At 40.8% G+C, this 12,975-nt stretch overlaps 2 protein-coding genes across 3 annotated transcripts in view; both read right to left on the bottom strand.

The window, feature by feature from the left end:
* Positions 1-12,975, bottom strand: part of LOC116306986 (uncharacterized) — a 52,412-nt gene that overhangs the window by 21,276 nt on the left and 18,161 nt on the right. The window contains exons 10-16 of one of the 2 annotated variants that reach the window (XM_089025511.1): positions 12,343-12,534; positions 11,174-11,523; positions 8,456-10,454; positions 7,945-8,238; positions 5,495-7,048; positions 4,984-5,106; positions 3,929-4,054 (exon numbers count right to left, since the gene is read on the bottom strand). In XM_089025511.1, the coding sequence (XP_088881637.1) occupies positions 3,929-4,054; positions 4,984-5,106; positions 5,495-7,048; positions 7,945-8,238; positions 8,456-10,454; positions 11,174-11,523; positions 12,343-12,534 (4,638 nt within the window). Of the gene's footprint in view, positions 1-3,928; positions 4,055-4,983; positions 5,107-5,490; positions 7,049-7,944; positions 8,239-8,455; positions 10,455-11,173; positions 11,524-12,342; positions 12,535-12,975 lie in introns of those variants that run through there. The other variant, XR_016118968.1, reaches the window with a different exon arrangement.
* On the bottom strand, positions 590-2,260 carry LOC116306987 (uncharacterized). Its single transcript, XM_031717121.2, has one exon. It carries the CDS (start codon positions 1,828-1,830, stop codon positions 1,066-1,068), a length of 765 nt encoding a protein of 254 aa, XP_031572981.1. The 5' UTR covers positions 1,831-2,260; the 3' UTR covers positions 590-1,065.

Here is a 12,975-nt window from a genome sequence, read left to right as displayed (position 1 = left end):
TAACCACAGGCAGCCCAAGCTGTATTATGGGTGTGAACACGTGATGGTACAAAACCTCTATAGCGTGATTTTTACGTTTCTTTGCTCTTACCTATTTTATTTCATTTTATTTAAAATGTTATCTATGATCTTATTCTCACCGCTCTCAAACATTGACGAAAGGGAGGTAATACTTAGTTCAATAAAATTATTTACGAAAACTTACAAAACTGAGACCGCTAAGGGTCATGAGAAACAATTCATATCCAACATATAAAGCTTTGATACAAAATACAATTTGAAGTTACTAAAATGAGGCGAAACTGTAGCTGGTAAAAGTTCTTAATAGACTTTTCCTTAGCTTTCCTTCCTAAGATTCTTCGTTTGGGTCGTATTCATGTGTCTTCTAAACGTTAAAAAAAGAAATAATGCTCTAGGGAATGACGTGATCTGAAATGGGAAAACATTATGCCCAGCTGAAAGGGTCTATTCCATCAATAGTTATCAACCGTTTGAAACATCTAAAATGTATTTACCCATGATTCTTGTCGGTCTAAGCTTTGCAGCTTTTCAGGTGACTAACTTTATTGAAAAAAGAATACCAATGGGCCAGCTTTTTAAAAAGTTTAATATATGACAATAATAATCTACATAACAGAAGAATAATTATCAATTATCATTTGCATGCATTATACCGCTGCTTGAGCTACATCAATACGACGTTCATACCTAATACCTGTGTGATAGAGGAATAGAGTTTTTATGTTGTGACGTATTGACGCGTCCAATTGCTCAAAACAACAATAACAACACAACACACCACACCACACCACACCACAACACAACACAACACAACACAACACAACACAACACAACACAACACAACACAACACAACACAACACAACACAACACAACACAACACAACACAACACAACACAACACAACACAACACAACAACACAACACTAAAATAGGGCGGGAAATGTTTCTGATGATTTATACTCTACATGAAACAATTCATTTCAATATCTTATAGAACATTTTTCGATTTCAAATAGGATTGACGTCACAATGAACATACGAAAACTAGTTGCTAGTCTTTGGTACTATTCTCTTGGCATACATGGCTTCGTAGCATGGCATACACTCCTCCACGACTCTGATGGCTTCCTCAGGAAGATCGTCCTTTTTATGAGCTTCAGTCTTACGACTTCTCTTAACGAAGCCACTTGAATTCATTACCGAATCATGCCAGCCAGCACAAACTTCTCGGTCCCACCCCGGCACGGGACCTGGCTGCCACGTTGTCATACCAACCTCGTATTTTATCCCAATAGCTCCGCAGTAAGCACGCATCGTCTCATCCGGGTACTCCAGGAGCTCACCAGCGTCGAGTATGACGGGAGAGGGCTGAAGGTTATCCACTACGAATTGATAAAGTTCGTAAAGTTCTTTGAAACCAAACTCTTTCGCCACAAAATAGCCACAGTTAATAAGGGACCTAGCTACGTCGTGAGGATTTCGGATGAGAAACGTCTGTTGAAATTCTCTCATTCCATCTTCAAGAAGAATGTCGTAGTGTTTTTTTAGACAACAGGCCATTTCTTTAGCAAAAACCAGTTGTTTCCCTTGGTATTCTTGTTTGAGGGTGTCGGCTACTGACTGGTATGTGGCGCTTGGATCAAGAGGAATGTCTGTGAAAAGATCGCTGTCTCTTTCTGGGCCATGGTGAAATGGTATCGCAAACGTTTCATGAAAGACCTGGACGTCACGAAGCGTTCTCATGGAACGTTCAAAAGCAGTTGATACACATCTTGGGGCAGACCACAGAAAAACTCGCTTGGCTTTCATGATAGTTAGACAAGATAAAAATATTCAGCTATGTACTTGAAGACTGAATTAACCACTGTGTCTTTCCGTGTTAGAAGACTTTGATTTGACGTACAACACTGACTGTGTTAATGTTCTTATACAAACGTCACGTCTCGTTGAATACAGTTCGAGACTAATGATGTGCAAATTACATTTTACTATGCCTACAATATCTTTATTTAGGAAAAGATTCAACGTGGGAGACATTGGTTAAGAACTAACCTAAGCCCTGTTGTCTAAAAACAATATGAACAAATATAATGTCATTCATAGGGTCTCGTCTCTTCCTGTACCCTCTGAGAGGCTCTAAGGTTGTGAACATGGTTTCCTACACACCAAGTTTCCGTCCAAGAGATTTCACTTCCAGCGGGTTGAGAGACAAGATTACGGTTGTCCTAGGTTCTTTTTATGTTATCGTATGTTTTAGTTCACTCGACCAAAAATAATGACAGCTGTTTATACAAATAAAGTCAGTGCACAATCAACCGTGAACGGAAGTGAATAAGTGATTCATGTTTGACGCCAATATCGTAATATCCGGATGAATCTTGAGTATTGTTTTTAGCGGTTATTAGAGTGATCTTATTCAACCCGTGAAAAAATAGTACAAAATAGTAAGATTTCTTTTTTTTTATTTATTTTTATCAGCTAGTATAAATAAATAGTCATTTTTCTTTCGGGATTTGTATGAAATCACTGTAATTGCTTACTATCGTGAAATCACGTGACTTTTTGGAGTTGACTGGGGGGCAAACAAGCGGTTGACTGGGGGGCAACTAGCGGATGCTAAATCAAAACATATCAAATTAAGTCCTCAAACTATTGTATTTGACTATTTTCACGACATCAAACCAGAAAACAAGAGATCAAAACAACCTCCAGGATTCTATAAGCCATCAAAAAAGAGCTATTACCGGAAATGACGTCTATTGATAGCAACCTATAGGGACTGCGTTGGTATGTTGAATAGAGTGAAGTCGCTAAACCGTGACTATTTCATCTTATATTTCAGGGGTTAAATGCATTCACTCAAGAGAGTATGAAGTACTAAATATATTCTCTTGCTTCACTCTACAACAACCTGCAGCGAATAATGAAACTTAATTAAAAAGGTTCCTAACTGTACTGACGTTTCGGGCGTTAGCCTTCCTCGGAATAAAAAAAAGCACTGAAAGACAAAGGACTAAGGTCCGGAACATCAGTATACCTACAAAAGTTTTTTTTTTTACACGGTATTCAAGTTTCTTCTTATTCACCAATGATACAACGATTAAAAATCCGTTTTGACATTAATGTGTTCACAGGTAGCCCAAGCTTGGTTTCTGTGGTGTCATGTTATAAGGAAATGTATGGGGATTCATCAAAAATTTCAATAAAATCATTGAAACGTGAAATAAAGCCTCGAAATTTTACCCGATCATGGTTATTTTTTGAATTTGGCCCGTTTTAAGATTTCCTCCCACCATTAAGAAATAAGAATACTATAAGAAAGTATTCTAACTCATTCGGATTAATACATCGGATCGAACTGAAGCTTTGGATGAATGATAATCACCACGCGATCTAAAACAGTGTTAGATTTTTCATGCTTTTTTTCTTCAGGTCTTGCAAAAAATAATCTATATTTTATAATCACAAGCATTGAAAACTCAAACATCCGGATTCTCAGATAGCGTTTTGGAGTTAATTATCTACAGAGTATACTAATTATTTTATGATTGACATGGCGGAAATTCTGATCCTGCGGGAAGTGCGATAAATGCCACTTTAAATAGCGCAGAGCACTGATTCTAAAAATAGCTTAAAGATTCAGACAAACATTGCATTCTGTTTAACCGCTACGAGGATTATACGAACCGTTTTTATTATTTTTACTTAAAGTTACAATAATAACCAATGTAAACTAAGATCAACTGCGATCGGCTGTGAAAACTATCTGCTGAAAGTAAACTTGTAAGTTTGTTTGTCCGAATTTCGCCTTTGTCTTCGTTTTTATGACTTTTCTCGATCTCATGCCATTTTCCTTCCAACACCCAACATGCTAACTTAGTTCTTAAATGTGATTTCCCGTACTTACCAGCTCCATATCGTCCCAGTTGGTAACAATACCGTGTTCCATGGGGTAGTTGAGAGTCAAGACACCACGCATGTTCTGTGCAGCATTGCCTACGTAACTATCCTGGTAATCATGGACCATTGCCTCCTGTTAGGGGGAGGGGTGGATAATAAATTAGTCAGCAAATCAAAAACCAATGGTCTCAAAACATTCAAAATAGACTTGTTTTGATTACCGCCGTTTGCATTACTACGCGGCCACCCCAGCCCGGGGGGGGGGGGGGGGGGTACTCCCATATATGGACTATACGGGGATGATCTGCTAAACAGGGTATGGTTTTTCGAGCTTCTTGTCATAAACAGCGTATGCAATTTCACTCAAGTTCCAAATTTTTTCCTAAGTTTCATGTCATATTCAGGGTTCTACTTTCGTATTGACCAAAACTGGTTATTATGGTCTTCAAAAAGCGATACACGAGATGACATGATAATTGAAACAGGAACTCAGTGCAATCAATTATACCTTTTGTCATAAACAGGGTCTACAAATTTGGGTACCCAAAGCAGGATACCCCTTTCAGAATCCCAGCGGAACACCCCTACCCAAATCCTGCCGGAGTACCCCCTCACCCCCCTCGGGCACCCCAGACACAAATCGAGTCGTGTAGCTTGCAGTACATGTAGACTACTGTCAATCATTCATGTTGACGCCATTTATACACGTTTGGATCAGTGAGTTGGCTTTTCTATCAAACTGTCAATCATTCATGTTGACGCCATTTATACACGTTTGGATCAGTGAGTTGGCTTTTCTATCAAACTGTCAATCATTCATGTTGACGCCATTTATCAGGTTTGGATCAGTGAGTTGGCTTTTTTGTCAAACTTTCTCAATCAGATATCACGAAGGAAAGTTCCGAAAGCGATTGCAAAGAGTTTGAGTACATCCAAGTAGAATGAGGTGTTTGATTGACGGCAGTCTATTGCAAACTACACGACGCGATTTGTGTCTGGGGTGGCCACGCAGTAATGGAAACGACGGTAATGTGGTCTACTTCTAGACTTAATTAAGTGTACCTGATATTGTGGTCGGCCAACAACAGATGGGAAAACAACTCGAGGTTTTTCGTCGGTAGAAAATCCTGCTTTGCATAACCCGGATCCGTTGTCAATAACAACCACTTTCCCGCCACTGCGTTCCTGAATGTGAAAGTAAAAAATCATCTAATTTCATCCTTCTGAAGCCCCTACCCCTCCCCCCGCACATAGTCCTACGGTCAAGAGACCCTGGCTGTGCAGGCCTATTTCAAAAATTGAGGAAAGAATTTTAAGTACAAAAACCAATATGTTTAAATTTTTATCTCTTCTTTCCTTTGGGGGTGGTGGGGGGAGGGGTGGGGGGAGTTATAGCTATTATAGTTTTTATACAGCCAATCAGACGACGAAATCAGCTGTATCCGACGCGCCGTCAGTGGAGTTGCGTTGAACAAAAGGCACGGGGGCTCCGAGGGTACGAATACACCCGGTAAAGTTTATTTCTTTTGCAACACATCTATCCTTACGTAACAATATAAAAATACTTACTTACGAAAGCAGCAAGATGCTCTGTTGAAGGCGTAGACATCGGAGACAAAGGTGCGGCACGGGTTTGATGTCCAGCGGTGGCATATTGAGCATGCGTAGACTCACCATTAGTGTGTCGAGCCCTGACATGACTAAGCGGTAAAGATGACGGAGATTCTTCTTCTATACTGCTTGAACAAGAATTTTTTTCACGAATTGTCCCGACTTCTTCGTCGCTTTCTTCGCTGTCACTGTCACCAACAAGATCAAGCAAATCGTCTTCTTCAATTTGAGTTGTTGACGACTTAGGAGGCAAGCCATCTTTCGTAGCATCAAAGGGAATGTCTTTCATATTGGTTGGAGCACTCGACGGCATTTTATCATTTGATACAAGGGTTTCTTCACTCTTGTTTTGGCAGCCATCTGAAACCTCTCTAATAGAATTCCCACTAACATTAACATCAATCTTATCCGCCTTTATTGTTGTTATTTCAGTTTCATACTTTTTCTCCTGTTTACTTTCTTCATTGTCATCATCACCATTGTCTGTCTCATCAAAAGACATCTCTTTCAGAGTCGGTAAGTTAGACTTTTTTTCAGCTTTCAACATTTGTTCAAGGAGTTCAAACTCTTCCATTGAAGCGCTTTTATTATCAATACTATCATCCCCTTCCTCATCGTAGGTACTTTTTGCAAGAGCTCTCTTTTCAACACTCTCGTCACCTTCCTCATCGTAGGTACTGTTTGCAAGAGCTCCCTCTTCATCACTGTCACCCCCTTTCTCATCGTAGGTACTTTTTGCAAGAGCTCTCTTTTCAACACTGTCGTCACATTCCTCATTGTAGGCACTGTTTGCAAGAGCTCCCTCTTCATCACTGTCACCCCCTTCCTCATCGTAGGTACTGTTTGCAAGAGCTCTCTTTTCATCACTGTCCTCACCTTTCTCATTGTAGGCATTATTTGCAAGAGCTCCCTCTTCATCACTGCCCTCGCCTTCCTCGTTGTGGGTACCGTTTTCAAGAGCTCTCTTTTCATCACTGTCCTTACCTTCCTCATTGTAGGCACTGTTTGCAAGAGCTCCCTCTTCCTTACAGGAAAGGGTTGTAAATTCTTGTGTTTTTCTCGACTCTTTTGTACTCTTTTCTCTATTAAATTCAGGCGGTTTATCTTCATCTAAGTTGCTTCCACTAGAGCTAAACCTTTCTATTTCTTCTGAACTATCCGACATAGGAGCATCCTTATATTGCAGAGAGTCTGATTCGTCTTGTTGGTTTCCTTTTATCAAGTCAATAAGCTCTTGTTCCGTAGATTTGAGACTTTCCTCGCTTATGAAGTCAGTTTGATCAATGTCAATATCCTGGATACTACCGACTGATGATGAACTAGTATTAGGACTTTGATCTTGTTTGGATTTGGAGCCAGTCTCCTTTTCCTTTTGGGGTACCCCAGGTCCGGGGTGTGTGGTCCTAGGTGTGGGTGTTGGCTTCAGCTGGTTTTCGTCAATTGTTTCGGTATTGGTACGAGACTTGAAATACTGCATTCGTTTCTCTCGTATCTCTTCTGTATTTCCCTTCGATTGCTATGAGTCAGTCAAAAAGAATTCTGAATGATTAGCTATACAAGTAAAAAGTAAAACAAATGTGTAGGGAGACGATTGGTGTGCACTGTTGATGCCGAGATCATGGGTGCGGTTCCCAGACTCGCCGTCATATATGTACAATAGACTACAAAAGGGGGCCATCTTGCATCGAAGGAATCATTGGGTGTCCAGGGGGCAAACAAAGCTTTGTTGCAATAATCATTTCGCAGCTCACCACAAGAGAATATAACGAAAGATGAATTAAGACGGCACATTGATCACCTTTCCCATAAAAGAAAGACAATTATACGAAACTCTCTATATTTTACGCCATCTTTGTTTTGTTTTGCCCATTGGCAAGATGCTTGTTGGTTCCCTCCTGTGCTTCAAAAGTCTTTCTCCGGGATCTCCAGTTTTCCTCCTTACATAAAAATCATATTCCAATTCGATCATGGAACAAGAACCTCAGGTTTTTTAGCCACTGGCAATTAAGTGCAACCCTCGTAAAACAAGGACGACTTTGTATTAATTTATGGACTCAAGTAACGAAACCTAAAGGTAAGAGAGTATCTTGCAATATTCCCAATAATTTATTTACATACACCGTTCTTATAATGGCTGAAAAGTGCACAAAAACAAGGTCACCCAGTCATTAGTTCACGATAACAGATTAAAAAGCGCATAAAAAATAAATGCGTTTATAGAAGAAAAGTAGAGAAAAGTAGAAAGAAAATAAGAAAAGTATAGGAAAGTATAGAAATTGTTTTGCCCTGAATTCGCGCTATCCACCTTTATTTTGTATGGGCAGCCTTGCTCAGCCTTGCAAAATGACCTCGGGTGACCTCGATTTCGTGGGCTCGTCAGCCATTATGAGAACGGTGCATAGTGTTTAATACCTTTGGAGTCATTTCCTGTTGCCTTTCTTCAGCCTGTTTAGCTTTAGCAGCAAGATTCTCACGTACGCGTTGTTGACGCTCTTGTTCCCTCTCCTTTTGCTTCTTCAGCCAATCACGTTGCTTCTCCTCTTCTTCCTGGATTCGTCTTTGTTCTTCTTTGTATTTCTGTCGTTCTTGTTCCAAGACATCCTGAAGTTCTTTCTGCTCCCGGTCAAACACTTCCTGAAGAAGCTTTACCTCATGATCATCGAAGCTTGGTTGTTTGGGCTTCGAAACTGTTGGATTTTCCTTGGTCTGGCAGGCACAGAAATAAATAAATAAATAAATAAAAAAACAGTTGTATTTTGATTTTATAGAACAAGAGGTATTTCAATTTTTTAAGTAGTAAGGGAGGGAGGGATGGAGGGAGGGAGGGAGGGATGGAGGGATGGAGGGAGGGAGGGAGGGATGGAGGGATGGAGTGAGGGATGGATGGATGAATGGACTGAATAAGATGAAATGGATGGTTTACCTGCCGCCTTGGAAGAGGCTGAGGCAGCTTTCTATCTTGATTAAGCTCCTTCAAGTCAAAGGCATTTGGTTCTTTTGTCTTCTTCTCCTTCAAACCGGAAGTAGTACGTTCTCTGGGTAACGGCACAGGTTTATTGGGTGGTTGAGCTTCAGGTTTAACACTGTTCCTACTCAACCCTTCTAGGGAATTCTTTTGATCCAAGTTGCCTTTTCCATTCTTTTCAGTATTTTTTCCTGCATTTGGAGTCTGTTCAGTAGCGTTACTTTCCTGATGTAACGCAATCCCTCTTATTATGTCACTCGTTTCAAATGCAGTTTGCGTTTGTTTGTCACTCTGATATACTTCTTTTGATGGCATTCTATTGTCTGCTCTCCGCTGAGCATTGACATCGCGAGCATTAGATGTCCCTAGCGTAGTGCCAGTCCTTTGTCGCTCATCATTGCTCGGTCGCACAGCTATTCGAGGGTCGCTTATCATCTGACCAATAAGGGAAGCGTCCACATCATTATTCACTGGCAAAGAAGGCAAAACCTGACTGACTGGTATTCCAATATTGTGACAACCCAGCAGGCCGTGCAAACTCCCCGACAATTCACCAGCATCAAAACCACTTCCATTATGGTAACCTGTAGATTCCGGTGTCGCATGAGCGTAAGAGTACGTTCTATTAGTCTCCTGAACCAAATAATCTTGAGCTTGTCTTGAATCCAGTTCTCGATTCTTCAGCAACTGCGCCATCTCAGGCGATAGGCAGACCAGAAAACCAACCAGCTCTTTCTCTAGCCTGTTTAATTCTTCATGAGCGTGGAAATACCGTAATTCAACATCCCGTCTTGTCCCTAGTTCGAGTATCTGTTCCAGTGCCTGCCGGTGAAGGTGAATCTGTTCTTTCCAGTAGCGTTCTTGGTTGCGTAATTCACTATAATGTCTTATTATTTCCTCTGCTGTCATTAACGATACCACACTTTGGTCATACTGAGGTGACGTCGACGAAAGAAGGATTTTGATTGGTCGTTCCTTAGGTAAATAAGTCACTAAACTAGGTAGATACCCATTCATATCCACCGGATGGTCGACGGACAATTCCTCATATCCTGAAGTATTTTCTAATCCCATCGAGACGGGGGCAATATTTGTTCTTCCTCCGCCCCCTTGGGGCACATTTGTCATCCTTTTTCGGGTAGTTTGCGGGGCTTCATCTAGCAACCCCGCTACTTCTCTGTCAACCGAATCGTCTGAAAACAATTCTCCTCTTAACATAACCCTTTGATTAACTGAATGTCTCGACTTATCATCAAAATGGTGATGCTTTTTCCCAGATGGTCCAGCATAGAAGAGTTTCGTAGTACCATTTGGACTATTGTCCATTTGGGGAATAAAATACTCGTTGCTATTGGTACTTTTGTTAGCCGAAACCTTAACACTCCTGTGATCAAAAGGTCCATTACTTGCAGGACCAACACCACGAACATCTTTAGGCTGACGAAGAGGAGTACAATAATCTTCCTTGAAGCTGACACTTTTGAACTGAGGTGAAGAATAAACAAATGAAGATGAATCGAGGGGTGATTCTTCCCTCGAGTAGTGTTCTCCGATCCTAGCATGTTGAGGCGGGTCATTATACTTGACGTACTCCAACGGCGACCCCAATATGTCCCTTCTGTCTTCCAATTCTCTTAACTCATTTTCTAGCTTCCTTTGCTCTTCTATCAAACGAGATGCTTCGTTACTTGGTTCCAACTTGACGCGCCGTGGGAAACACAGTTCATGCGATGAGTTTGATGAAGTGTCTTCGTCATATGCACATTGCCGCACAGGAGGAGCTTTACCGTTTCTTGTCATTTGGTGACTAGACTCCCCAACCACTCCCCCTGAGTCGCCATGTAGTTGCCTTCTCTTGAAGCCAGTAGGAATCCCCTGAGGTGCTTTATCTTCTGATAAATATCTACCGTTAAAGGAAGTGCTGTCAATCTTCATCGGTCTTTTTTCGTCTTTTTTCCTGAAACAGTCAACGCAATTTAATGCGTAAGTATGCGCCCCCTTGATCTTCGCTGTACAATGCCAAGACCAGCATAGCAGAACAAACTAATAGTACTATCAAATATCAAACCATTGTACAAACCATATAATAATAGCACACCACATGCAGCAAAGAAATATTAAATACAGCAAAGCTTAGCACCGTAAGCCACATAGCAAAAGCAAAACGTACATGGGACGTCACGGCAAACTAGCAGTACTACATAGCACAGCAAAACGTACATGGGACTTCAGGACAAGCTAGCAGTACTACATAGCACAGCAAAACGTACATGGGACGTCACGGCAAACTAGCAGTACTACATAACACAGCAAAACGTACATGGGACGTCAGGGCAAACCAGCATACAGTATAGTAATTTGAAGGAAACCAAAAAACAAAAAACTAAGCTATACCCGGGGGTAACTTCAATCGCAAATCTGTGATTTGGGGTCTCTCATCAGGATGATTATTTTCGGTTCATCATCTGACTTGTTATTTAGGTAAAAATTATTATACGCCCACCTTGACAAGGCTCAGGTACCTTTTAGGGGTCAATTTGTTTTACATTTTCGAAGAGAATTCCCCCCGTTGTATATAGTGGGAGTCCCAACCCTCCGGGCAAAATACAAAGAAAAGCAAAGAACAGCATAGCATACCAAACAAAGGTTACTAAATAATTAGTTTTACAGTCGTACCTCTGACTGTTCTGCAGGCTATGAACACCACTATCTCGTTCGTCAATATACGTATACTCAGAAAAATGGCTCTCAGGCGCGCGCAGATTTCGCGCCACTTCTTCACACTTCGCAGCCATCAATCTAGATTTATTACTGAGAAACATGTCACGTGTCCTATCCCCTAGGGATACCAGAACGTTGAGTTCGTCATCTGTGAGGGGAGGGTAATTATGAAGAAAGTTCGCAATGTTTTGTCGGTAACGTTTCAAGACACGCGGCGAAGATGGATAAGTGGGTTTAGAGTGAAGACGACAAGAATCTTTAAAAGAATTGTAGAGCTCTGATGCCTTGATGTACCATGTCTCAGCCTAGGAAAGAAAAGACTAATTTCAATGGCCAATTTTTTTTTTCTTTTTTTTTTTTGCAAACCACATTATTAGACATTTAGAGGATGAGATAAAGACCGGGTCAAGTTGGCATTGCAGCGTATCTTGGGAGGGACAGTTTCAGAGGACACCATCTTGGATATACAGTCGACTCTCCCGTAAGCGACCACCCTGGGGCCAAGAGAAAGTGGTCGCTTACGGGGGATGGTCACTTACGAGAGTGTTAACACAGGAAGCCCAAACAATGGAAATCCTAACACAGAATGCCTAAACAATTCATAATTTGTAACTCACGTGATACAACTACTGTATTAACGACTAAACTGCTTTAGTAAACTGTGCTATATGTTTACAGTACTATAATTGTCAATATTTCGTTGGGTTTTTAATACCCGATGACTCTATGTTCTTAAATTTTTCATCTTTAAAGGATCTGTCATTGACTGGCTCTTGGGTGGTCGCTTACGGGAGAGGAAAAACAATGAAAAATTCCAAAAATTTAACTCCAAAGGTGGTCGCGGTCGCTTACTAGAGTGGTCGCTTACGGAAGAGTTTTCTTACAGAGTTTATATGGAAAACAAAACAGGAAATTCAAAAATGGTCGCTTACGGGAGATGGTCGCTTACGAGAGTGGTCGTTCAAAGAGAGTCTACTGTATGTCACCTAAAACAATCCTACAATGCTGTGCTATGCCAACTCGATCTAGTCTTTTTCTAAACTAAACTACATTCTACCATATTTGCAGTCTCTAAAGAACTAAACCTTTACTTTATCCCCAACTTTACACTACCAAAAACGCACCTTGTCGAATACAGAAAAGAACCGAAACGTCTCCTCCAATTGCATGCGTCGTTCTTCCAATCTTTTGCTGAAGTCTGACAAAGTATTGACGAGTGACTGGGCTGTGGTCCTTAGCGAGCTCAGAGCCGATTGGCTAGCAATCGTTACGTCGCGGAAATCGCGCAGGAGTTCTTTTCCATCGAGTATTTTTTGCTAAAAACAACAACAAAAACATGACGGCGTTGGTTTGATGGAAAGAAGAAAAAAAGCGAAGGACGGGAGTGAGTAATTAAATATGGAGGGATAGATAAATGCATCGATGAAGGAAGGGAGACGAGGAAGTAAGAAACTTTAAGTAGAAAGATAAACATAAGACTTTTTAAACTAGCCCGTACAGAGCTTTTAATTTATGACGTATTTCCGGGTCCAAAAGCTCACAAAAAACGACTAAAATAAAGAAAAAAGTTCTCAACGATTTAGACTCCACCCCAAACAGTGAAAACTTTGTACAACAAATCCTGTCAACTCAAACCACGTGCGCGCGCAAGTAAAGCAGAGAAAGTTGATTTCTATGGTAACTTACGTCATTCTCCAATTTCAACGTCACAGATCATTAGCAATTACTAAATCTAAATATTCCAAATCGAAGCACAT

The sequence above is a fragment of the Actinia tenebrosa genome, unplaced genomic scaffold, assembly GCF_029948245.1.
Source record: "Actinia tenebrosa isolate PJP-AT-01 unplaced genomic scaffold, QUT_ActTen_1.0 utg344__unscaffolded, whole genome shotgun sequence".
Classification (NCBI taxonomy): Eukaryota; Metazoa; Cnidaria; class Anthozoa; order Actiniaria; family Actiniidae; genus Actinia; species Actinia tenebrosa.
Note: the sequence above shows the minus strand (reverse complement) of the source record. Positions and strands in the feature narration are given on the sequence as shown.

Bases quoted from the DNA above. Each gene is read 5' to 3' on its own strand.
- LOC116306987 (XM_031717121.2), bottom strand. From the start codon at position 1,830: ATGAAAGCCAAGCGAGTTTTTCTGTGGTCTGCCCCAAGATGTGTATCA.